The following is a 27,599-nucleotide window of genomic DNA, read 5'->3' as shown; positions in this document are numbered from 1 at the left end:
GATTCAGCACATGGCCATAATATTAGGCTATCTGTATTACTGGGCAGTCAGTATGCTAAATGTAGTTTGAAGAGAGCAGAGTAGGAGAGACTTTCTTGGCCCAAGCAAGTCTCTTCTTATTATTGGTGTCCTTTAGTAGTAGTTACTTTGCAGCAATTCGACCATGAAGGCCTGATTCACACAGTCTTCTCTGAACAGTTGATGTTGAGATGTGTCTCTTGAACTCTGTGAAGCATTTATTTGGGCTGCAAACTACATTTAGCATACTGACTGCCCAGTAATACAGATAGCCTAATATTATGGCCATGTGCCGAATCTTTGGTAATTTAAACTATTTCTTAAGTTATTTTTGCGCATTTGATATTGCCTATAGGGCACAACATTTCTGGGACTATGGCTGGCCAGTGACCTGTGTCACATACGCCTAAAATAACATTGAGGGACTGCGGTTGGGTTTGGGACAAGTTCTTGCAGTAGCAGGTGGGAGTCAGACAGAAAGCCAGCGTAGCGGGCGGGGTGCTGGTGGAGTGCGGTATGAAAAGCTGCAGATTAAGGAATCGGTCCCACCCAGCCCTCTTCTGTGCACCATGACAGTGAAGGCTGTAATGTTAGAGCTGTTTATTACTGTGTCAGTGTGAAAAGTAGGGAATTAGCTAGGGAAACTGACAAATCAATAAAGTTACATTGCCATACTGCCTAATAAAAACTCACATTGCACTGAAAAAACATCATAATATCAATTTTCAATCATTTGGCTGATGGTTTCATCATTTGATTGAGGTCTAGTGTGATTGAGTCTAAAATAATAGCTAACATTAGCCAACCTTTGGCCAACTGTCTCTTTTTAACGGTACTTCAACTGGCGAAAGCTAGGCAAGTTCACTTTCCTTCTGTTGAAACAGAACAAAACAAAGGCTAAAAAACATTTCCATACAAACAACTGCTGTTAGATAGCGATATGAGGTGGCTATTATTACTATCTGACAGATAGCTAGACGCTAGAACTGACCTAGATGTGGTAGCTACAGTACTAGCTAACATACACACTGAACTATGCTCAACTCTCCCGTGCCGGTCCAGCCAGCCTCCCAGAAGCTTTGCCTTCAGACAGCCTGTCAGCCCGCTCTGTGGTATCCAAGTGGTCCTAAATCCAGCTGGCTGAACACTCCAAACAGCCTACCTGACCACTCGGAGGCATGGTCCTAAAGCACACCATTGCCTCTTTTTGTATCACATTGCAAAGATGCAATTTCAGAATGTGGGGGGGACATGACCCCCCCCGTCCGCAGTGAAAGTTGCACCCCTGGTTGTGGAGAGCTCTTCTTCCCGATAGGCAAAACAGCTGGGGAAGATGCCAATGTAACCAGCACAGTGTCCCTCCAGCCACTCCTCGTTGACTGGTAGACAGAGGGGGGGGGGATAGAGTAATTTGTCAGAACAGGAGGTTACGTACTTACTGTGCACTTAAAAAGCACAAGACTTCATAATTTCTCATGCTTCATTACCTTCACTGAGAATGTCAATAGAGTCTCCCTCACTGAACTCCAAGTCCTCTGGGCCGTCTGCTGCATAGTCATACAGTGCCACCATCTGGTAGAGAATGGTACGGTTGTCCAGGCGGTCCTCAGTCTGACACAGCGAGAGCAGAGGAACATACGGGTATATTAGCCACACAATCCATTGATGAATTTACATTCAAAATGGCCCTGTGCTACATACAGTATATTGTACTACTGATTATTCCAGAGGCATACACTATAGGTCTTTGTCCAAAATGGCACCCTATTCCCTATATACTGCAAAACTTTTTTCCTGAGCCCTGTGGATCTCACCTGGCACCACAGTGTGGTTCTGCCTGCCTCTGCCACCTCCAGCAGGGCCCTGAGCCCCTCCTCCCCATCCAGAGGCTTCAGCACCTGGGAGCCATGCTGCCTGTGTCTGGGGGGAGAGGAGAGAAGGAGAGGAAGAGGAAGGAGGGGAGAGGGAATGAGAGAAAGGAAGAGAGGGGGAGAGAGTGGCAAAGAGGGAGAGGAAGAGAGAGGAGGGGATAAAGTGGGCACACATGAGGGTGAGTGGTTATATTTTTAGTGCGGTAGCAGCACTTGTTAAAATTGAAGGTGACAGAAATGGGTTGGCAGGTCTGCAGTTACCTGAGGCGCAAGTGTGAGGCTGGCTGCCCCAATTTGTGTGCAATTCTCTCCTGTAGTTCATCGTACGGTGTGCCTAAAGGGACACTCAGAGCCACGGTGTATCTGTAATGCACCTTTACCACCACAGACCCAGCCTCTGCTCCCTGGGATAAAGTGGGATCCTGTGAGAAAACATGTAAATTGTATGGCATGGGACTAAAACAAAACAAATTCTACAAAAAGCACTTTCTACATGATTGTATAGGAAACAAACATGAGTGAATGATCATAAGGAAGCTTTCAGAATTTTTTTTATCTCCTGACTGTATAACTGGATTGGCAGTTTTTGCCTGGACAGAAATGGAGATAAGTCTAGTCTAGTCTAGAACACTCTCACTGAAACCTCTCTTTCCCCTAGCCAGCCAGTCAGGCATCTTATGGGAAAGTATAGCAGCCTTCACACGAGAAGTCCATTAAATTTTGGCACAGGTATCAGGGAGATTTTAAGAGGTCATTTCTTCTTATGAAACAAATTCAGGTCACTGACATGCTGAGTCATAAAATAACATTTTTTTATCTCCCTCCCCTAGGCATTCTATGGACTTAATCAGGGCACATCATCAGCATTCTACTCATTACACCACTACAACGCTTTATGAGTCGTAAAATGATTTTCTATTTATCCACAACTCCATCAGAATACTGTATATGTAAACCCAGCTGGAAGGAAGTATAATATAACACAGTTTGTGGGTGTCAAGTGATTACTCCTGTACACCTGCACATTGAATAAGGTGCTGGCACTGACCTGTATATACTTGCATTCTCATGCTTCTTTAACTCACATTGTAGTTGTTGTGCGTTTGAAAAAATATATATATTTCTGTTATTATCTATATTATTATTATCATCATCACTGCTTTGTTGGGAAATAGCTTTCAAGGTAAGAATTTCCCTGTACTGTTTTACACCTCTTGTTTCCTGTGCAAATAAACGTTGAAACCTTGACCCTTCTTTGAATCACGCTGATAACCATTCTAGTTTCCCTTTGAGATACGTACATATCCTGCGGTACAACCTGAGGACACCTGCTACCTTTAGAGGAATAAATCGCATTATCATAATCTTCATTTTATCTTTAAATGTATTATTTCGCTGGTGATTAACAGTTACAAACTCAGATACAAACACTGATTAAGTCAGGCCCTTTACTCACCAGTTCAGTGGGGCTGTCTACTGTGGATGTGTACTTGCGTAGCGAGGTGGAGCTGTTTGGTGAGTGTGTGGCAGAGGCATAGGATGGTGGTGGTGCCTGTCTAACTGGGCTCTCTGCAGATGAATTACAGTACAACATTAAAACACTCAGTGAAGAGGTTTTCAAAATTATCAAATTTATACCAGTAGTACTGTACGTGGGCATGCCAGAATGACGACTGTTATAATTAAATTAACAACAAAAGGTGCTTTAGTTTAGATGGATGCTGGCCTGGCCTGGCTCCATCCCCTTGTCCTGTCCTCTGCCAGAGGGGTTAAATGAGTTGAGCCTACCCTGAGGAGATGCTATGGGGCCGGGCTGGTTCTGTGGGCGAGTGGGCGGCCTGAGGCCCGGTGGGAGGGGGATCCCACTGGGAATACTCTGTGGAGGACACATCAGAACAGGGTAGTCAAGGTAACAGATCTCTCTCTGTGCTTTCCATTACAGCAGTGAACTATCCAGAGAGGCTGGGCTAATAATTGCTATTCCTTTTATGACACCTTTCTCCCTCATCGTTAAAATCCAAGGGAATTCAACAGGCCTGTCTGTCCTCTACATCTAGAAGCGTTAAGCAGGTGCAACTTTAGTACATTGTGATACAGCAACTTTTTCCCTGACACATCACTTTTTCCCCACTAAGTCCCGGGGGGGGGTACAGTGAAGAAAAAGCTCTGAAGCTCTGAAGTAAATGAAGCTGCTCCTAAATGTAGTGGCACATTTAGTTCACCTCTATGACAGACATTGTCTTTGTAAAATAATAGAAACAAAAAGTCTTACTTTATTATTTCTTCTGCCTTTGTATTTCTTGACATCCACTGGGTCTAGCAGTGTCATGGGGACAAGTCCTTTCTAAAGGAAGAAAGAAATTCAAAATGAGAGATGAGTGGTAATCAAATATTGGCATAGATACACAATCATACAGAAAGAAGACAGGCCACAATAAAAGGAGGAGGTGCACTGGCGTTGTGGAAACCCCCGCAGTCCCTATTGTCTAATTTATTTGTAAATGTTTAATAAATAATTTTGACATTTTTCATTTCCACACGTAGCAAGCTAAGTGTTTGTGTTGTCCAGTCTAGATGGTAGTAGGTGAGGCAGACAGACAATATAGTTGTCATGCTTCTAATTAGCCTATTTCTCGGCCGCCTCGGCCTTCTCACCTGATTGGCTATCAAATATCAAAAAAGTTAAGTGAATCAGGTCGGACTCGGGTGGAGAGTGAGTGCGTTGTTCAAGATGGATAAACAAAAGGCAAGATAGACCAAGTGGTGCACAAAAACGCTGTAAAAAATCTATCTTGTGCCAAATTACTGAAGATAAGCATCAGCAAAGCTACCACCTTGTCCTCGAATTACGAAACACCATCGCAGGTGGATGCTAGTAGGCCTAGTTATGCAGCAGCTAGCACTAGCAGCCTCCCAGTCCCGACAGAGCCCTCACTACCCTGGCCTGGCAATGACAGTGGCCTTGCTCCTCCTCTTCTTCCTCCCCTCAAGAATAGTGACAGTTCCTCTAGTGATAGTCCCTCCTTCTCCTCCTCCTCTCCCAGAAAACCAAGCTGATGACTGCCAGAGACCCAGCGGCGCTCATGAGAGCAACCTCCATTCTGTGAACACTGGTAAGCCTACGAGTGATGGAACGGATAGCCCCGACAGCATGGAGTCCAAGTTCCAATGTGTAATATAAATAGTCTACCAGTTAAATACTGTATATAGCTATAGATAGGCTAGTAGGCTATCAATTGCCAGACAGCTCTTGTGGGCAGCGGCGCCTCCTGTGGAATATGGAAGTATTGCATTGCTATGTGCTTTGTAATTCAAGCATCATTGTTAGCTTCTACTATGGAGTAGCGGCCACTAGTTACAGGGGTCTTTCACCTGTCCATCGTGTATGACCGTGGCCAGTCCATCTCTTTCCATATCACTGAAGACAAACACCATGGCTCCCCCTGGCACAGTCAGCTGACCAGGGCCCCCGGATATGTAGGGGGTACGCAGACGCATGTAGCGAGAATCCCTATGGGGAGGCAAATACACCATTAGAAGTAAAGGGTAAACATGCACACTACCATGCTTTTCTCACTTGTAGTGCAGAGAGTGAAAAACCCAAAATAAACACACCCAATTTTACTTTTGGCCACCATGTCACTCAATCCACCATATTAACAATGAACATCTTCTTTGGATTCAAATATCAGCTCTGAGCTCTTTCTATGATGTCCCTGATCATTTTTCTGTTCCAATGACATTCAATTTGGGAACATAATGAAATATCAGTGTGAATAATGTAACTTACTCCACTCTATCCACCTTGGGCTCGTAGTATCCAGGTTTCTGTTCAGAGGACAGAGTCACAGTCAGAGGGAGAGGCAGAAGGCATGGGCTTTGGGCTGTGTCCCAAATGGTACCCTATTCCCTTTATAGTGCACTACTTTGGGTGGGGCTTGGGGGGCAGAAAATAATAATAATAATAAGGTGTACATTGCAAATTGACCACAACTAATCCCAAAAAGAGATTGTATTTGAAAATAACAATAATTTCATACCTTGATTACATTGAGACATACAGTATGTCCATTTTTTTATTTGTGGGAATACTCGGGAACAGATTTCCTAAAATAAAGTCGATTTCTGCTGCGCTACTGGTAATTGTACAGTCATTTTTTACCCAAAACTGTATTTTTTCAAATATTTGAGGGGATAAAAAAAAACCTGTTGCCGACCCCTGAAATAGTGTGTCATTTGGGATGCACACAAGGTTCTGTGTAATTCCAATGCTATTCTAACAGCATTATTCAGCCTTACCTGAACCCTGAGCGGTTCAAATCCACCAAAGTCATCATTGGGTATCATAGAGGAAATGACCTGAAAGCACAGGAAAGGCCAATCTGTGATTAAATCTGATTCAATCGAGACACACACACACAGAGAGTGGTGTGGATTTACTGTACCTTTGGTTTGCCCAGGAAGTCTCTCTCTCCCAGCTGTTCTATGTCCTGTTTCCTGGGGCGGAACACCTGCCCCTCTGGCACCAGGAGGACAGGCAGCACCTCTCCCCTCTGGGGATGGACGCACACACACACAGAGAGACAGACAGAGAGACAGACAGAGAGACAGACAGACAGACAGACAGACAGACAGACAGACAGACAGACAGACAGACAGACAGACAGACAGACAGACAGACAGACAGACAGACAGACAGACAGACAGACAGACAGACAGACAGACAGACAGACAGACAGACAGACAGACAGAGAGAAACTCAGCACAAAGAGAAATGTAGCCATGTAGGACAGGACACCACCATGCCAATGTCAAAGGATTATGTGGGGATATAGCCAGGACTTTTTCCTGGTCATGTGACTTGATCAGTGAGAAACCACCTCTGGTCCTATGTGGGGAGATTCCGATGTCTTACGTGTATGTTTCTGATAGTGTACTTACAGAGATCATGTCTAAAGCCACCTCCATGTTCCCTCCTCGCCCCCCTCTTCCTTTCTCCTGGGAGGCTGAGATCAGGATGTCCCGGGCTTTGTCCAACTGGTCCAGTCTAGAGTGGGCAGCTGCTGCGTTATACAAGACCTGGACAACCATAGAGAAACTGTCACAAATGGCACCTTATTCCTTATATAGTGCACTAGATTCCCTATCTAGTGCACTATTTTTTAACCAGAGCCCTATGTGCACAGGTCAAAAGTAATGCAGTATAGGAATAGGGTGCCATAATAACAAAATCAAATCAAACTTTATTTGTCACAACATAACAAGCCCTTAAGTAAGCATTTCATGGTAATACCTGTTGTATTCGGCACATGTGACAAATAAAGTTTGATTTGATTTTGTTGTACACTCCATATGCTCACACAGACACGTAATACTCAACAACAGCCCATGAGAGAGCTAAATTATGCTGCAATTGAAAACTTAGGTGACGCCTCATCTCTTAACAAAAATATATAGATTTGTCTGGGTGCTACAGCCAATACGTAATTCAACTTGAATCAATAAAGGTCTCACAAATGTGGTTAATAAACCAAAAACAATAAACACATTTGTTCTAGCTGATAGATTTGGGGAAATAAATTCCTATGCAATTCCTATGTCAAGAATGCCTTCGCCTGAGACAGACACATAGTCGGTTGCCCAGATTGAGACAAACACAGCCACAGGTGTACATGGGGTAGGAATGTGTAATATGTCTTATCTTCATTATGAGAGGTATTTAATATTGTGTAACCTCAGAAACATTCCCCCCTTCCTTCATTGAGGCTTTGTCAAAAATCCCTACCAGGTGGTGTATCTGGCTTCTGAACTGCACAATGAAAGTGTTGACATATTGGAACTGAGGATATTCTCAGTCATGAATTTCTCAGTGTACACCCCAAATAGCACCCTATTTCCTATATAGTGCACTTCTTTTGACAAGAGCCCTATTATAACAAGTCACACGACCAGAATTGATGCCCTTTAAAGAGAAAAGGGTTGCATTTGGGATGCAAACTTAATTCAAATATCTGACACCATTATATCTGATACTATATACATTTGGATTGTCATAGATCCATTTAGAATCTTGTTTAATCATACTTTACTCCACTACTGGTACATGGTGCACACATATAAGGTAAAAACTACACCTACACAGAGATCCTATTATATTAGAATTCTAATACAGTATGTAATTATATGTACACCTATAAGACTGTGGTGTAAGTCTACACCTATAAGTTACAAGTCCACCTATAGGATCATGGTGTTAGTATGATACAAGTCCACCTATAGGATCATGGTGTTAGTATGATACAAGTCCACCTATAGGATCATGGTGTTAGTATGATACAAGTCCACCTATAGGATCATGGTGTTAGTATGATACAAGTCCACCTATACGATCACGGTGTTAGTATGATACAAGTGTACGCTTTTAAGAGCATGGTGTAAGTCTGTTGTACCTGCCAACTGTAGAGCTTGTAGCGTAGCCCCAGCTGTTTGTAATCAATGACCATGTTCCCTCTCATGTGTTTCTGAGCTGAGATACAGTCATTCAGAGCCTCCTCCAGCCTGCACACATACCCACACACACACACACACACACACACACACACACACAGCAGCAAGGAGATGTCAGATATAATGGCTATCAGCTAAATGTCTCTTGTAATCCAAAGAATGAATAAACAGTAATTTTGCCTTCATAGGTTAACCAATGTCTAAAAACTGTACAGACTCAACCTGTTGTTTACTTTAATAAAAGACAGAACATCAGTAGACCGAAGAGGAACCATAATGTTGTACAGTGATCACTTACCTGCTAGCCATCATGAATGCTCCAGCTCTTTGGAAAAAGCCAACTGCAAGTCGCTCATCCTTTGCTATGGTCTGGTCTAGAGCCTTGGCAACACAGGGTGACAGATAAATATGACACACACACACGTGCACACCCATACACTCCAGATATTGATTAATCACTCTCCTCCAGACTTACCTGGATGGCAGGTTCCAGCTGCCCCAAGGCGAGGTGAGCAGAGGCGGTCAGAAACAGAGTCCGGGAGGTAGGTTCAGTGATCTGGTTGAGTTTAGACAGGGCTCCCTGCCAGTCTCTGGCATCCACTGCCTTTACCGCCTCATCCCACAACCGCAAAAACTCTGTGTACAACATCCTCCTCCTGTGATAGGAAGTTTAATATAAAGGACAAGTTATACCACAAAAAAAGTTAGGACAAGTGGGAAGCAGAAGAATTGTATACACTGCATTTTTAAAGAGAATCTGGTACATCCATTTTCACACTTTTAAATGATTGATATAGAGCCATTGTAGTTTATATCGCCTCTGTTGTTTTTCAAAACCCAGACAGCCTAATTAACCGATAACCTAGACAAGTCTGAGTGTAATGAAGAAAATAACAAGATTACTCAGAGAATTTAAGAAAGTTATTTCTATTTTCAACATTTCATGTAGGCCTACAATGTAATAACTGGACTAACTGCTGTGGTAGCCTATAAGAAGGGGGGGGGGGGGGAGAAATAACACAACAAATAAAATAATTAGCTGATCTTCATCATTAAACAACAACAACCAGCTCTGTGCTCACACTCAGCAAAAAAAGCAGGGAGATTTTGATTGGGTGACCTTTAAAGAGTATGCCAGTCTTTCACATGTGATAATCAACCACATGCAAGCTAGAAGGACTTCCTTAAATATATCTTGCCTTTAAATATGTATTTAAATCATTGTTAAATATATTCAAAAAAATGGTTACTTACAGGTTCTCCCTCCAACACTTAAAACATAAACAAGAAGAGAATCCTATGGTCAGTTATAGGTTCCTGGTAAAGTATTCCACCTGAGCACCTTGAATCTCCCTCAGGATGGTAGTGAGAGCTGCATGCTTTGGTGACAGCAGTGAGTGAGCCACAACCCTGCTCTACAAGGAAGTCAGTCGCATTCCCCGGGGTGGGGAGGGGAGCAAGCAAACAGGGCATGGAATGCACCTGGGCTGTTTCTCAAATGGAACCCTATTCCCTAAATAGAGCACTACTCTTGACCAGGGTCCATAGGGCAAAAGTCAAAAGTAATGTATTATATAGAGAATAGGGTGCCATTTGGGACAAACTCCAGGAGACAGTGACAATAGCAAGTACACAATAGCTTCAATAACAAAGTTTTACTGATTCACAAAGGGCGAGACTACAGTGGAAGGCACACACCCACTGAGGTTGACTTAGGTCATGGCTGATTCACACTTTTTTATAACACACTCATTATGAAACAAGGACACATTCATTTACATTCCGTTTTTACCTGTCTACAGGAGGGGCTTGCTTTGAGCGCTCACCTTTCCAGTTGGCTTAACTGCTTTACAAGCTATGTTGTGATAAAGAACAGGTTCTGCCCATAGCTTTTTTTAAATTTTTTATTTCACCTTTATTTAACCAGGTAGGCCAGTTGAGAACAATGTCTCATTTACAACTGCCACCTGGCCAAGATAAAGCAAAGCAGTGCGACAAAAACAACAACAACACAGAGTTACACAAAAACAAACGTAGTCAATAACACAAAAGAAAAGAAAAATAGAAAAATCTATGTACAGTGTGTGCAAATGTAGAAAAGTAGGGAGGTAGGCAATAAATGGGCCATAGAGGTGAAAATAATGACAATTTAGCATTAATACTAGAGTGATAGATGTGCAGATGATGATGGGGCGGCAGGGTAGCCTAGTGGTTAGAGCGTTGGGCTAGTAACCGAAAGGTTGCAAGTTCGAATCCCTAAGCTGACATGGTACAAATCCTGGATAAAACGTTCCACTGTAATAGTGAAGGTGGCAGTAGAAAATCTTAACAGTATATTTGACCTATCAAATCTCAAATACAAAACTGAAGAACATGAACAACAATGACAAATGGTTTGATGAAGAATGCAAAGAAATTGAGAAACCTGTCCAACCAAAAACATAGAGACCTGGAAAATCTCAGTCTACCCCCAATTGGAAAACACTAAACAAACAACATGAAGAATTATTTATCCAAAATGGAGATGTATGGGTAAACCAGTTCTTCTATCTTTTTGGCTCTATAACAAAGAGCAAAAAAAATATACATGATCAAATACAAATCTTAGAATGAACTATTAAAGACTACCAGAACCCACTGAATTCTCCAATTACCTTGAATGAGCTACAGGACAAAATAAAAACCCTCCAACCCAAAAAGGCATGTGGTGTTGATGGTATTCTGAATGAAATGATCAAATATACAGACAACAAATTCCAATTGGCTATACTAAAACTCTTTAACATCATCCTTAGCTCTGGCATCTTCCCCAATATTTGGAAACAAGGACTGATCACCTCAATCCACAAAAGTGGAGACAAATTTGACCCCAATAATTACCGTGGGATATGCGTCAACAGCAACCTTGGGAAAATCCTCTCCATTATCATTAACAGCAGACTCGTACATTTCCTCAATGAAAACAATGTACTGAGAAAATGTCAAATTGGCCTTTTTACCAAATTACCGTACAACAGACCATGTATTCACCCTGCACACCCTAATTGACAAACAAACAAACCAAAACAAAGGCAAAGTCTTCTCATGCTTTGTTGATTTCAAAAAAGCCTTCGACTCAACTTGGCATGAGGGTCTGCTATACACATTTATGGAAAGTGGTGTTGGGGGTAAATCATATGACATTATAAAATCCATGTACACAAACAACAAGTGTGCGGTTAAAATAGGCAAAAAACACACACACTTCTTCCCACAGGGCCGTGGGGTGAGACAGGGATGCAGCTTAAGTCCCACCCTATTCAACATATATATCAACGAATTGGCGCGGGCACTAGAAAAGTCTGCAGCACCCGGCCTCACCCTACTAGAATCTGAAGTCAAATGTCTACTGTTTGCTGATGACCTGGTGCTTCTGTCACCAACCAAGGAGGGCCTACAGCAGCACCTAGATATTCTGCACAGATTCTGCCAGACCTGGGCCCTGACAGTAAATCTCAGTAAGACCAAAATAATGGTGTTCCAAAAAAGGTCCAGTCGCCAGGACCACAAATACAAATTCCATCTAGACACCGTTGCCCTAGAGCACACAAAAAACTATACATACCTTGGCCTAAACATCAGCGCCACAGGTAACTTCCACAAAGCTGTGAACGATCTGAGAGACAAGGCAAGAAGTGCATTCTATGCCATCAAAAGGAACATAAAATTCAACATACCAATTAGGATCTGGCTAAAAATACTTGAATCAGTTATAGAACCCATTGCCCTTTATGGTTGTGAGGTCTGGGGTCCGCTCACCAACCAAGAATTCACAAAATGGGACAAACACCAAATTGAGACTCTGCATGCAGAATTCTGCAAAAATATCCTCTGTGTACAACGTAGAACACCAAAATAATGCATGCAGAGCAGAATTAGGCCGATACCCGCTAATTATCAAAATCCAGAAAAGAGCCGTTCAATTCTACAACCACCTAAAAGGAAGCGATTCCCAAACCTTCCATAACAAAGCCATCACCTACAGAGAGATGAACCTGGAGAAGAGTTCCCTAAGCAAGCTGGTCCTGGGGCTCTGTTCACAAACACATTGCAGCTAAAGGTGGCACAACCAGTTAATGAGGGTAAGGGGGCAATTACTTTTTCAAACAGGGGCATTGAGTGTAGCATCATTTTGTTTATGAAATAAGCATGTTATTGTGTTATGTGCTCACACAAAAAACAAAAATTAGGTTTAGGTTGAAAATCTGAAAACTTTTAGTATAAAAAAATACGCAAAAGTAGAGAGAACTTTTTTTCACAGCACTGTGTGTGTATATAAACTCAGCAAAAAAAGAAACGTCCTCTCACTGTCAACTGCGTTTATTTTCAGCAAACTTAACATGTGTAAATATTTGTATGAACATAACAAGATTCAACAACTGAGACATAAACTGAACAAGTTCCACAGACATGTGACTAACAGAAATTGAATAATGTGTCCCTGAACAAAGGGGGGTGTCAAAATCAAAAGTAACAGTCAGTATCTGGTGTGGCCACCAGCTGCATGAAGTACTGCAGTGCATCTCCTCCTCATGGACTGCACCAGATTTGCCAGTTCTTGCTGTGAGATGTTACCCCACTCTTTCACCAAGGCACCTGCAAGTTCCCGGACATTTCTGGGGGGAATGGCCCTAGCCCTCACCCTCCGATCCAACAGGTCCCAGACGTGCTCAATGGGATTGTGATCCGGGCTCTTCGCTGGCCATGGCAGATCACAGACATTCCTGTCTTGCAGGAAATCACGCATAGAACGAGCAGTATGGCTGGTGGCATTGTCATGCTGGAGGGTCATGTCAGGATGAACCTGCAGGAAGGGTACCACATGAGGGAGGAGGATGTCTTCCCTGTAACGCACAGCGTTGAGACTGCCTGCAGTGACAACAAGCTCAGTCCGATGATGCTGTGACACACCGCCCCAGACCATGACGGACCCTCCACCTCCAAATTGATCCCCCTCCAGAGTACTGGCCCCAGTGTAACGCTCATTCCTTCGACAATAAACGCAAATCCGACCATCCCCCCTGGTGAGACAAAACCGCGACTCGTCAGTGAAGAGCACCTTTTGCCAGTCTTGTCTGGTCCAGCGAAGGTGGGTTTGTGCCCATAGGCGATGTTGTTGCCGGTGATGTCTGGTGAGGACCTGCCTTACAACAGGCCTACAAGCCCTCAGTCCAGCCTCTCTCAGCCTATTGCGGACAGTCTGAGCACTGATGCAGGGATTGTGAGTTTCTGGTGTAACTCGGTCAGTTGTTGTTGCCATCCTGTGCCTGTACCGCAGGTGTGATGTTCGGATGTACCGATCCTGTGCAGGTGTTGTTACACGTGGTCTGCCACTGCGAGGACGATTAGCTGTCCGTCCTGTCTCCCTGTAGCGCTGTCTTAGGCGTCTCACAGTATGGACAATGCAATTTATTGCCCTGGCCACATCTGCAGTCCTCATGCCTCCTTGCAGCATGCCCAAGGCACATTAACGCAGATGAGCAGGGACCATGGGCATCTTTCGTTTGGTGATTTTCAGAGTCAGTAGAAAGGCCTCTTTAGTGTCCTAAGTTTTTATAACTGTGACCTTAATTGCCTACCGTCTGTAAGCTGTTAGTGTCTTAACGACCGTTCCACAGGTGCATGTTCATTAATTGTTTATGGTTCAATTAACAAGCATGGGAAACAGTGTATCAACCCTTTACCATGAAGATCTGTGAAATTATTTGGATTTTTACAAATTATCTTTGAAAGACAGGGTCCTGAAAAAGGGACGTTTCTTTTTTTGCTGCGTTCATATACACTACCGTTCAAAAGTTTGGGGTCACATAGAAATGTCCTTGTTTTTGAAAGAAAAGCAAATGTTTTGTCCATTAAAATAACATCAAATTGATCAGAAATACAGTGCAGACATTGTTAATGTTGTAATTGACTATTGCAGCTGGAAACGGCAGATTTTTTATGGAATATCTACATAGGCCCATTATCAGCAACCATCACTCCTGTGTTCCAATGGCACGTCCAATTGCACAAATTGCCAAGAAACTGAAGATCTCGTACAACGCTGTGTACTACTCCCTTTACAGAACAGCACAAACTGGCCCTAACCAGAATTGAAAGTTGAATGGGTGGCCCCGGTGCACAACTGAGCAAGAGGACAAGTACATTAGAGTGTCTAGTCCTCAACTGGCAACTTAATTAAAAAGTACCCGCAAAATATCAGTCGCAACATCAACAGTGAAGAGGCGACTCCAGGATTCTGGCCTTCTAGGCAGAGTTGCAAAGAAAAAGCCATGTCTCAGACTGGCCAATAAAAAGAAAAGATTAAGATGGGCAAAATAACACAGACACTGAACTGAGGAACTCTGCCTCGAAGGCCAGCATCCCTGAGTTTCCTCTTCACTGTTGATGTTGCGACTGGTGTTTTGCGGGTACTATTTAATGAAGCTGCCAGTTGAGGACTTCTGAGGCGTCTGTTTTGAACCGAATCTTGTTTATCATGTTCTGAGAGTCCTTTAGCTGCCTTTTGGTAAACTCCAAGCGGGCTGTCGTGCATTTTACAGAGGAGTGGATTCTGTCTGGCCACTCCACCATAAAGGCCTGATTGGTTGAGTGCTGCAGAGATAGTTGTCCTTCTGGAAGGTTCTCCCATCTCCACAGAGGACCTCTGGTGCTCAATCACAGAGACCTCAATCAGAGAGTCACCTCCCTGACCAAGGCCCTTCTCCCCTCATTGCTCAGTTTGGCCGCGCGGCCATCTCTAGGAAGAGTCTTGGTGGTTCCAAACTTCTTCCATTTAAGAAGAATGATGGAGGCCACTGTGTTCTTGGGGACCTTCAATGCTGCAGATTTTATTTTTTACCTTCCCCGGATCTGTGCCTCGACACAGTCCTGTCTCTGAGTTCTACGGACAATTTGTTCGACCTCATGGCTTTTTGCTCTGACATGCACTGTCAACTGTGAGACCTTTTATAAACAGGTGTGTGCCTTTCCAAATCATGTTCAATCAAATGAATTTACTACAGGTGGACTCCAATCAAGTTGTAGAAACATCAAGGATGATCAATGGAAACAGGATGCACCTGAGCTCAATTTCGAGTTTCATAGCAAAGGATCTGAGTACTTATGTAAATAAGGTATTTCTGTTTTTTATTTCTAATCCTACATTTCTAAAAAAAACTTTTTTCACTTTGTCATTATAGGGTATTGTGTGTAGATTGATGAGGGAAAATAATTTAATCAATTTTAGAACAAGTTTGTAACATAACAATATGTGGAAAAAGTCAAAGGGTCTGAAAACTTTCTGAATGCACCGTATATATAAATTTACAATATCAAACAAGATAATATAAATCATAAGACAGTTATGTATATTCTTCTGTTGAAGTCAGAAGATTACATACACTTAGGTTGGAAAACATTTCTTGTTAGCAAACTATAGTTTTGGCAAGTAGGTTAGGATATCTACTTTGTGCATGACACAAATCATTTTTGGAACAATTGTTTACAGACAAATTATTTCACTTATAATTCGCTGTATCACAACTCCAGTGGGTCAGAAGCTTACATACACTAAATTGACTGTGCCTTTAAAAAGCATGGGATATCCTTTGCTTGACATCATGGGAAATCAAAAGAAGTCAGCCAACACCTCAGAAAAAAATTGTAGACCTCCACAAGTCTGATTCATCCTTGGGAGCAATTTCCAAACGCCTGAAGGTACCACGTTCATCTGTACAAACAATATTACGCAAGTATAAACACCATGGGACCACACAGCAGTCATACCACTCAGGAAGGAGACGCATTCTGTCTCCTAGAGATTAACGTACTTTGGTGCGAAAAGTGCAAATCAATCTCAGAACAACAGCAAAGGACCTTGTGAAGATGCGGGAGGAAACAGGTACAAAAGTATCTATATCCACAGTAAAACGAGTCCTATATCGACATAACCTGAAAGGCCGCTCAGCAAGGAAGAAGCCACTGCTCCAAAACCGCCACAAAAATAGCCAGACTACGGTTTGCAACTGCACATGGGGACAAAGATCGTACTTTTTGGAGAAATGTCCTCTGGTCTGATGAAACAAAAATAGAACTGTTTGACCATAATGACCATCGTTATGTTTGGAGGAAAAAGGGGGAGGCTTGCAAGCCGAAGAACACCATGCCAACCGTGAAGCACGGGGGTGGCAGCATCATGTTGTGGGGGTGCTTTGCTGCAGGAGGGACTGGTGCACTTCACAAAATAGACGGCATCATGAGGCAGGAAAATTATGTGGATATATTGAAGCAACAGCTCAAGACATCAGTCGGGAAGTTAAAGCTTGGTCGCAAATGGGTCTTCCAAATGGACAATGACCCCAAGCATACTTCCAAAGTTGTGGCAAAATGGCTTAAGGACAACAACGTCAAGGTATTGGAGTGGCCATCACAAAGCCCTGACCTCAATCCTATAGAAAATGTGTGGGCAGAACTGAAAAAGCATCTGTGAGCAAGAAGGCCTACAAACCTGACTCAGTTACACCAGCTCTGTCAGGAGGAATGGGCCGAAATTAACCCAACTTATTTTGGGAAGCTTGTGGAAGGCTACCCGAAACGTTTCACCCAAGTTAAACAATTTAAAGGCAATGCTACCAAATACTAATTGAGTGTATCTAAACTTCTGACCCACTGGGAATGTGATGAAAGAAATAAAAGATTAAATAAATAATTCTCTCTACTATTATTCTGACATAATCTGGTGATCTGGTGATCCTAACTGACCTAAAACAAGGAATTTTTACTAGGATTAAATATCAGGAATTGTGATAAACTGAGTTTAAATGTATTTGGCTAAGGTGTATGTAAACTTCTGACTTCAACTGTATATATATACACAGTGGGGGGAAAAAGTATTTGATCCCCTGCTGAATTTGTACGTTTGCCCACTTACAAAGAAATGATCAGTCTACAATTTTAATGGTAGGTTTATTTGAACAGTGAGAGACAGAATAACAACAACAAAAATCCAGAAAAACGCATGTCAAAAATGTTAGAAATTGATTTGCATTTCAATGAGGGAAATAAGCATTTGACCCCTCTGCAAAACATGATTTACTGTAAATTCCGGACTATAAACCGCAACTTTTTTCCCAGCTTTGAATCTCGCGGCTTAAACAATGACGCGGCTAATATATGGATTTTCCCCGCTTTCAATTTTTTTTTTCCAAAAATACACATTCTGTGACGTGCTCAGTTTTTTGGCGGCATGAAGCTTTCATTAGACCAATGAAATTGCCGAACGGGTTAAGGTCAAACAACTTTTTTGTTTAGCGTTTAGATTAAATCGAGCGCTCTCAAACTTCCCATCATTCCGATTACGGTAGTCATTTTGTCACCCTCATCATGGCAAAGACACGGAGAAATGCATATGATGCAGCTTTCAAGTTGAAGGGGATTGATCTGGCTGTTGGAAAAGGAAATAGAGCTGCTGCACGGGAGCTTGGTCTTAATGAGTCGATGATAAGACGTTGGAAACAGCAGCATTAGGAATTGACTCAGTGCAAAAAGACAACTAAAGCTTACTGCAAATTTTTTATTTTTTGTTACAAGCCGTGTTTCGTTAAAGCCTATTTATTTTTGTTACCACTCGTGTTTCGTTAAAGCCTATTTATTTTTGTTACAAGCCGTGTTTCGTTAAAGCCTGTGTAAAGTTCATTTGTTTCAATGTACCGGTAGGCACCTGCGGCTTATAGACGTGTGCGGCTTATTTACATTCAAAATATATATATTTTTTTAATTCAGTGGGTGCGGCTTATATTCAGGTGCGCTTAATAGTCCGGAATTTACGGTAGTACTTGGTGGCAAAACCCTTGTTGGCAATCACAGAGGTCAGACGTTTCTTGTAGTTGGCCACCAGGTTTGCACACATCTCAGGAGGGATTTTGTCCCACTCCTCTTTGCAGATCTTCTCCAAGTCATTAAGGTTTCGAGGCTGACGTTTGGCAACTCGAACCTTCAGCTCCCTCCACAGATTTTCTATGGGATTAAGGTCTGGAGACTGGCTAGGCCACTCCAGGACCTTAATGTGCTTCTTCTTGAGCCACTCCTTTGTTGCCTTGACCGTGTGCTTTGGGTCATTGTCATGCTGGAATACCCATCCACGACCCATTTTCAATGCCCTGGCTGAGGGAAGGAGGTTCTCACCCAAGATTTGATGGTACATGGCCCCGTCCATCGTCCCTTTGATGCGGTGAAGTTGTCCTGTCCCCTTAGCAGAAAAACACCCCCAAAGCATAATGTTTCCACCTCCATGTTTGACGGTGGAGATGGTGTTCTTGGGGTCATAGGCAGCATTCCTCCTCCTCCAAACACGGCGAGTTGAGTTGATGTCAAATAGCTCCATTTTGGTCTCATCTGACCACAACACTTTCACCAGTTGTCCTCTGAGTCATTCAGATGTTCATTGGCAGACTTCAGACGGTCCTGTATATGTATTCTTGAGCAGGGGGACCTTGCAGGCGCTGCAGGATTTCAGTCCTTCACGGCGTAGTGTGTTATCAATTGTTTTCTTGGTGACTATGGTCCCAGCTGCCTTGAGATCATTGATAAGATCCTCCCGTGTAGTTCTGGGCTGATTCCTCACCGTTCTCATGATCATTGCAACCCCACGAGGTGAGATCTTGCATGGAGCCCCAGGCCGAGGGATATTGACAGTTCTTTTGTGTTTCTTCCATTTGCGATTAATCGCACCAAATGTTATCACCTTCTCACCAAGCTGCTTGGCGATGGTCTTGTAGCCTATTGCAGCCTTGTGTAGGTCTACAATCTTGTCCCTGACATCCTTGGAGAGCTCTTTGGTCTTGGCCATGGTGGAGAGTTTGGAATCTGATTGATTGATTGCTTCTGTGGACAGGTGCCTTTTTTACAGGTAACAAGCTGCGGTTAGGAGCACTCCCTTCAAGAGTGTGCTCCTAATCTCAGCTCGTTACCTGTATAAAAGACACCTGGGAGCCAGAAATCTTTCTGATTGAGAGGGGGTCAAATATTTATTTCCCTCATTAAAATGGAAATCAATTTCTAACATTTTTGACATGCGTTTTTCTGGATATTTTTGTTGTTATTCTGTCTCTCACTGTTCAAATAAACCTACCATTAAAATTATAGACTGATCATTTCTTTGTAAGTGGGCAAACGTACAAAATCAGCAGGGGATCAAATACTTTTTTCCCCCACTGTATATATATATATATATATATATATATATATATATATATATATATATATATATATCCAGTATATGCCATCTTATATTTTTCCATTCTATAATTTTACTTAGTATTATTACTATTATTGTTTCACTCACTTCTCTTTGACCTACATTGTTGAAGCTTGGAGCATAAGCATTTCACTGGTCCCTGCAATTACATCTGCGACCCAGTGCATGTGACTAATAAACTCTGAATTGTATTTGTATTTATTATTGATCCCCATAAGCTGCTGCCAAGGCAGGGGTCTGTCAAAATTAAGGCAGTTCTACAATTTTAAAAACATTACATTCATAACAGATTTCACAACACACTAAGTATGCTCTCTCAGGCCCCTACTCCACTACCACATATGTACAATACAAAATCCTTGTGGGTATAGTGCGTACGTTATCGTGTGTGTATGCATGTGTCTGCCCCTATGTTTTTGTGTTTATTACACAGCCACTGCTATTCTATAAGATGTACTTTAATCTGGTTTTTAAATCTGACTCTACTGCTTGCATCAGTTACCCAATGTGGAATAGAGTTCCATGTAGTCATGGCTCTATGTAGTACTGTGTGCTAGTAGTTTAAACAGACAGCTCGGTGCTTTCAACATGTCAATAACTCTCACAAATACAAGTAGTGATGAAGTCAATCTCTGCTCCACTTTGAGCCAGGAAAGAGTAACATGCAGATTATTAATGTTTGCTCTCTGTGTACATCCAATGGCCAGACGTGCTGCCCTGTTCTGAGCCAATTGAAATTTACTAAGGGTTGGTAAAAGGCTGATTGGTCGGCGATTTGAGCTAGTAAAGGGGGCTTTACTATTCTTAGGTAGCGGAATGACTTTTGTTTCCCTCCAGGCTTGAGGGCACACACTTTCTAGTAGGCTTGAATTGAAGATATGGCAAATAGGAGTGGCAATATCATCCGCTATTATCCTCTAATTTTCCATCCAGTGCGCCCCGTGGCTGTCATTCTTGATAGATACCAATATTTTTTTCACTTCTTCCACACTCACTTTACGGAATTCAAAATTACAAAATTTTCCATGGCTTATGTGTGTTCATATGATACCAGGAGTCGAATCCCGACTGAACGCCCCCCCCCCCCCCCCCAAAAAAAACTATTGTTGTGACCCGCAGTCCTTGTTTTACCCATTCTGGGTCGGGATTACGACCTACGGTCCACCAGTTGAGAATGTGCTGTGACCTTGCCATAGAGCAGCCATAGGGGAAAATATATTCTTTATCACATTTAAAGAGTTGTAGCATACACCTGCAATTGACACAAACTTCCATGAAAGGATGGAGGCACTACAAGGACAGGAAGCAGTTGGTTTTCAGAAAGCAGTGAATGGTAAACACACAAAATTAGCACTGCCGCGCATCAGGTAAATTCAAAACCTTTATTGGTATTAACAAACGTGAGAAGTGATGTTTACAAGGCTTTTCATTTTCCACAGTTGAGGAATATACACATTCACATTAAGATGACCCAGCGTGACAGCTGAATTGTGTGAAACTAGATCAGATAGTTTGTGAGGACCTGCTCAGAGCAACAGTTGGTCGCAATGTGCTCCATAGCCCCCCCCCCCCCTAACCCATTGATGTCTGCGGATCTGAAGGCTTTGGAACGGTATAAGCAGTGTAGTGGTGCAGGGTCCACCTTACAGATCTGCAGACATCCAAGGGTCAGGTCCACATACTGGTTAGGACCAAGAGCGTAGCAGTAGGGAGCAAATTGGGACCAGCTGCAAGACAAGAGTTGGGCAAATAGAGGTGTAAGTACATGAGCAGATAATCACCAGACAAATACCAAGTCACTGTGATGATACTTAAATCAACAGAAGAGTCGTGTACGTGTCAGTGCTGTACACAACATGCATCCTGAGATCACACAGCAGCATAGGCTAATAAGTGCTTAAAGTGGTTTAACAGCAAAAATGGCAGTCTGTTTTAGCATTAGATATCCTGCAGCATAGTCTGGGCTGGCTAATGCTAGAACAGAATACCATCCCGGTTAGTAGTTTGTTTCACATCTAAAACAACACAAAAGCTTGTCGGTATGAAATGCATTGAGCACCTATGATTTTCTCTCTCAGGTCAATACTATCTCCGGGAGTTGAAACAAAACGTACTCCCCATTTCACGTAAACAAAGCACAGGATTCAAAAAGAATACTGCAACAGAAATGCTCTTAATGTAATAACGATTTGAATGACTGTAGCCCCGAGGGCTGTTGTGAATACTGCAACGGTCCCGTGTGGCTCAGTTGGTAGAGCATGGTGTTTGCAACGCCAGGGTTGTGGGTTCGATTCCCACGGGGGACCAGTACGGGGGGGAAAAAAATGTATGTAATGTATGCATTCACTACTGTAAGTCGCTCTGGATAAGAGCGTCTGCTAAATGACAAAAAAAATAAAAAAGGCGGGCTAGTCGGTTTAACAGAATGAAAGATTATATTGCATTGGTTGTTGGTACCGGACAGTACTGTATGAACCATCCCAACTGCCAAAATGACTCACACACACCAAGAAGACACCCAAGCACTGATCAAAGGTAAATCGTTAAAGAATGGCGCCGGAGGGGATGGCTGCGGTTTTACTTGCTCTTCAAAAATTGTGCTATTTTGTGTGTTTTTTCACATTGCTTGTAACTTATTTTGTACATAATGTTGAGGCTACCATGTCTTATGAATGAAAAGAGCTTCAGGATAAGAACAGCGATTACTCACCTCAAACTGGACTCATTTTTTCTCTAATGAGTCTGACGAGAAGGATATAAAGCTGCTCTCAGACAAAAGCCCAAATCCCTGTCATTCGCATGAAGAAAATAAAGAAATACAAGGGGCAGAGATCAGGGTGCCTTGTGAGAATTTGTAGGCGAGTGGATAACCCACCTCTACCATCCATTCTATTGGCCAACATGAAATCACTGGAGAATAAACTGGATGAGCTCCGTTCGAGACTATCCTACCAACGTGACATTAAAAACTGTAATATCTTATATTTCACAGTCGTGGCTGAAAGAAGACACAGATAATATACAGTTGGCTGGGTTTCCCGTGCATCGGCAGGACAGAACAGCTACGTCTGGTAAGACGAGGGGTGGGGGTGTGTGACTATTTGTCAATAACAGCTGCTGCGCAATGTCTAATATTAAGGTCTCGAGGTATTGCTCGCCTGAGTTAGAGTACCTCATGATAAGCTGTAGGCCACACTATCTACCAAGGTTTTCATCTATATTTTCGTAGCCGTCTATTTACCACCACAAACCGACGCTGGCACTAAGAAAATGCTGATCCAGAAGCGACGCTCCTAGTGGCCAGGGACTTTACTGCAGGCAAACTTAAATCTGTTTTACATCATTTCTACCAGCATGTCACATGAGCAACCAAAAATGCTAGACCACCCTTTACTCCACATACAGAGATGCGTACAAAGCTCTCCCTCGCCCTCCATTTGGCAAATCTGACCTTAATTCTATCCTCCTGACTCCTGCTTCCAAGCAACAACTAAAGCAGGAAGTACCAGTGACTCACTCAATACGGAAGTGGTCATATGACGCGGATGCTACGCTACAGGACTCTTTTGCTAGCACAGACTGGAACATGTTCTGGGATTCATCCAATGTAATTGAGGAGTATACCACCTCAGTCACCGGCTTCATCAATAAGTGCATTGACGACGTCATTCCCACAGTGACCGTACTTACATATCCCAACCAGAAGCCATGGATTACAGGCAACATCCGCACCGAGCTAAAGGCTAGAGCTGCTGCTTTCAAGGAGCGGGACACTAATCCGGACGCTTATAAGAAATCCCGCGATGCCCTCTGACGAACCATCAAACAGGCAAAGCATCAATACAGGACTAAGATTGAATCCTACTACACTGGCTCTGATGCTCGTCAGATGTGGCAGGGCTTGCAAACTATTATGGACTACAAAGGGAAACCCAGCCACGAGCTGCCCAGTGACGCTAGCCAACCAGACGGGCTAAATGCCTTTTATGGTCGCGTCAAGGCAATCAACACTGAAGCATGCATGAGAGCACCAGCTATTCCGGACGACTGTGTGATTATGCTCTCCGTAGCCGATGTGAGCAAGACGTTTAAACAGGTCAACATTCACAAGGCCGCGGGGCCAGACGGATTACCATGACGTGTACTCCGAGCATGCATGGACCAACTGGCAAGTGTCTTCACTGACGTTTTCAACCTTTCTCTGACCGAGTCTGTAATACCTATACGTTTCAAGCAAACCCCCATAGTCCCTGTGCACAAGAAAGCGAAGGTAACCTGCCTAAATGACTACCGCCCCGTAGCACTCACGATGGTAGCCATGAAGTGCTTTGAAAGGCTGGTCATGGCTCACCTCAACACAATCATCCCGGAAATCCTAGACCGACTCCAATTCCCATGCCGCTCCAACAGATCCACAGATGACACAATCTCAACCCACACTCCCCTTTCCCACCTGGACAAAAGGAACACCTATGTGAGAATGCTATTCATTGACTACAGCTTAGCGTTCAACAACATAGTGCCCTCAAAGCCCATCACTAAGTTAATAAGGACCCTGGGAGTAAACACCTCCCTCTGCAACTGGATCCTGGACTTCCTAACGGGCAGCCCCCAGGTGGTAAGGGTAGGTAACAACACATCTGCCACGCTGATCCTTAACACGGGGGCACCTTAGGGGTGTGTGCTTAGTCCCCTCATGTACTCCCAGTTCATCCACGTTTGCGTGGCCAAACACGACTCCAACACCATCATTAAGTTTGCTGACGACACAACGGCTGTAGGCCTGATCACCGACAACGATGAGACAGCCTATAGGGAGGAGGGCAAGAGGCCTGGCAGTTGTGCCAGGACCACAACCTCTCCCTCCACGTGAGCAAGACAAAGGAGATGATTGTGGACTACAGGAAAAGGAGGACCGAGCACAACCCCCATTCACATCAACTGGGCTGTAGCGGAGTGGGTCGAGAGTTAAGTTCCTTGGTGTCCACATCACTAACAAACTAACATGGTCCAAACACACCAAGAAAGTTGTGAAGAGGGCATGACAATGCCTTTTCCACCCTCAGGAGACTGAAAAGATTTGGCATGGGTCCTCAGATCCTCAAAGGTTTCACAGCTGCACCATTGAGAGCCTCCAGACCGGTTGCATCACCACCTGGTATGGCAACTGCTCAGCATCTGACCATAAGGCACTACAGAGGGTAGTGCATACAACCCAGTACATTGCTGGTGCCAAGCTTCCTACCATCCAGGACCTATTACACTAGGCAGTGTCAGAGGATGGCCCAACAAATTGTCAAAGACTCCAGTCACCCAAGTCATTGACTGTTCTCTCTGCAACCGCACGGCAAGTGGTACAGGAGCACCAGGTCTAGGTCCAAAAGGCTCCTTAGTAGCTTCTACCCCCAAGCCATAAAACTGCTGATCAATTAATCAAATAGTCCACCAGGACTATTTACAGTGCATTCTCAACCTGTATACAGAAAGGCTGCCAATATAGTCTGTAGCCTCTATACAAATGCATTGAATATTCAACACTGCTACATTTTCTCAAGGTCTATCTATTTTGTAAAGAAATTGTATTTCAATAACTTGAAGGGCAAATGTAATATTATTAATAAGAGCAAGTAACTATTTTGCTTAACTATAAATACACACACAATTCAAGGAAATACTTATTTAAAAAAAAAAAAATCTAAATCATGTTCAAATATTGCATTTGACCAAGCCATACTTATTGACGCTCTGTTCAATAAGCCACGTTACCATGGATTAGTTAAAGCCATAAAAGGAGTAGAGGTTTGGCCTCACAGTGGCATAGCTAGAAAAAACAACATCAGCCTCCCTGAGGACAGTCACATCAACAGCACATTTCAAATATTGAATACAAAAACTCAAAGCTTGCAAAACACACCTCCCATCAGCCATGTTCTTCTTATAGACGAAACTCAACATTAAATTAAGGTTGCATCCCACCATTCCCTAATATAGTGCACTACTACACTGAAGAAAAACATAAAACACAACATGTACAGTGTTGGTCCCATGTTTCATGAGCTGAAATAAAAGATCCCAGAAATGTTCCGTATGCACAAAACACTTACTTCTTTGTGTACACAAACTCGTTTACACGCGTTAGTGAGCATTTTATCCTTTGTCAAGATAATCCATCCACCTGACAGGTGTGGAAATATCAAGAAGCTGATTAAACAGTATTATCATTACACAAGTGCACCTTGTGCTGTGGAAAATAAAAGGCCACTAAAATGTGTAGTTGTCTCACACAACACAATGCCAGAGATGTTTCAAATTTTGAGGAAGTGTGCAGTTGCCATGCTGACTGCAGGAATGTCCACCGGAGCCGTTGCCAGAGAATTGAATGTTAATTTCTCTTGCATAAGGTTGTTTTAGAGAATTTTGCAGTACGTCCAACCGGCCTTACAACCACAGACCACGTGTAGCCACGCCAGCCCAGGACCGCCACATCTGGGTTCTTCACCTGCGGAATCGTCAGAGGGGGGAGGAGTATATCTATCTATAATAAAGCCATTTTGTGGGGGAAATCTTATTCTGATTTTTACAATTTTTATTTAACCTTTGGCTGGGGCTGGCTCCCCAGTGGGTTGGCCTGGCTCCCAAGGCAAAGGGTGGCTACTTTGAAGAATAAAATATATTTTTTTGCCCGGTTACTACATGATTCCATATGTGTTATTTCATAGTTTTGATGTCTTCACTATTATTTCTACAATGTAGAACATAGTAAAATAAAGAAAAATCCTTGAATGAGACGGTGTGTCCAAACTTTCGACTGGTACTGTATATATTTTAGGGAATGGGGTGCCATTTGAGACGGAGCCTAAAATAATCAGTCATATTGATTCATCAAAAGCAGTACTAGCGCGTCTGAGTACTTACTATAAATTGTAAAAATATATAGAATAAAGATATAGCCTTACTAACTCATTTCAATTCACACATTTCTGACACACTAATCAAATATATTTATACAGGTCTTGCTTTTGCACAAAAATGCACCATTATTACAGGTCTATCTTATGACAAGGCAAGTCATCACACAGTCAATAATAAGTGCATGATGTTTTGGTTAAACAGCTCACATGTAATTTACTCTCAAAAGAAGAGTGGCCCACTATTCAACTATCAGTTTTACTTAGCTCAGTATACCACTGCATGTCAAATTCTTCAATGCATTGGCTTGTATGTTTATACTAAGATAGCTTGTTTCATTGCAGGAAGGAATGATACACCATCACTCAATCAACCCCCTTCCACTAATGTGACATCCGTGGATCAAGCATCAATTTCCCCTGAAACCTATCATAGGTAGCCTGGTCCCAGATCTGTTTGTGCTCTTGCCAACTCCAACGCTCAGTGTCATTTTCTGCTATTGAAATCCTTGGACGGGCCGCGTAAGCATCCAAACTGTGTAAAAAAAGAAAAAAGATAAACAGGCCGGTTGCACCCATTGTCACGTCCACCACCTAAGACACTTCTTGATCCAGAAAAACCCCTGCAATCAGTGACAGGAGTTGGTCTAATAGCACAAACAGACAGGCACTCAGACTAATCATACCGCCCATTGTCAGAAAATACAAGTACTATTTTTCCTGGTGTAGTGAGTTGTTTTAAGAGCATTGAGAACAGGCGCAGAATTAGAGCAACATGATAACATTCAGAGCACAATGACAACTAATTAATACATACAGTACCAGTCAAAAGTTTGGACACCTACTCATTCAAGGGTTTTTATTTTTACTATGTTCTACATTGTAGAAATAATAGTGAAGACATCAAAACTATGAAATAACACATATGGAATCATGTAGTTGCCAAAAAAGTAGCCACCCTTTGCCTTGACAGTTTTGCACACTCTTGGCATTCTCTAAACCAGCTTCATGAGGTAGTCA

General features: G+C 42.9%; 1 protein-coding gene across 1 annotated transcript; it reads right to left on the bottom strand.

Moving 5' to 3' along the window:
- Positions 1-603: 603 nt before the first annotated feature.
- Positions 604-13,168, bottom strand: LOC106585217 (neutrophil cytosol factor 2). The gene is made up of 16 exons (XM_014171181.3): positions 9,651-13,168; positions 8,872-9,052; positions 8,695-8,777; positions 8,339-8,447; positions 6,831-6,968; positions 6,335-6,442; positions 6,189-6,248; positions 5,680-5,717; positions 5,262-5,400; positions 4,162-4,233; positions 3,678-3,765; positions 3,346-3,458; positions 2,151-2,311; positions 1,833-1,938; positions 1,506-1,629; positions 604-1,397 (listed from the first exon to the last, which is right to left on the bottom strand). The coding sequence occupies exons 2-16, from the start codon at positions 9,043-9,045 to the stop codon at positions 1,252-1,254; spliced, it is 1,659 nt and encodes a 552-aa protein (XP_014026656.2). The 5' UTR covers positions 9,046-9,052; positions 9,651-13,168; the 3' UTR covers positions 604-1,251.
- Positions 13,169-27,599: the final 14,431 nt, after the last annotated feature.

This window comes from Salmo salar, chromosome 24 (assembly GCF_965601325.2).
Source record: "Salmo salar chromosome 24, fSalSal1, whole genome shotgun sequence".
Classification (NCBI taxonomy): Eukaryota; Metazoa; Chordata; class Actinopteri; order Salmoniformes; family Salmonidae; genus Salmo; species Salmo salar.
This window is presented reverse-complemented; position numbering and strand designations above follow the sequence as displayed.

Coding starts and splice junctions, on each gene's coding strand:
- LOC106585217 (XM_014171181.3), bottom strand. CDS start 9,045: ATGTTGTACACAGAGTTTTTGCGGTTGTGGGATGAGGCGGTAAAGGCA. Junction 8,778..8,871: donor AGCTGGAACCTGCCATCCAG/GTAAGTCTGGAG, acceptor TGTGTTGCCAAG/GCTCTAGACCAGACCATAGC. Junction 6,249..6,334: donor ACTTCCTGGGCAAACCAAAG/GTACAGTAAATC, acceptor CTGTGCTTTCAG/GTCATTTCCTCTATGATACC.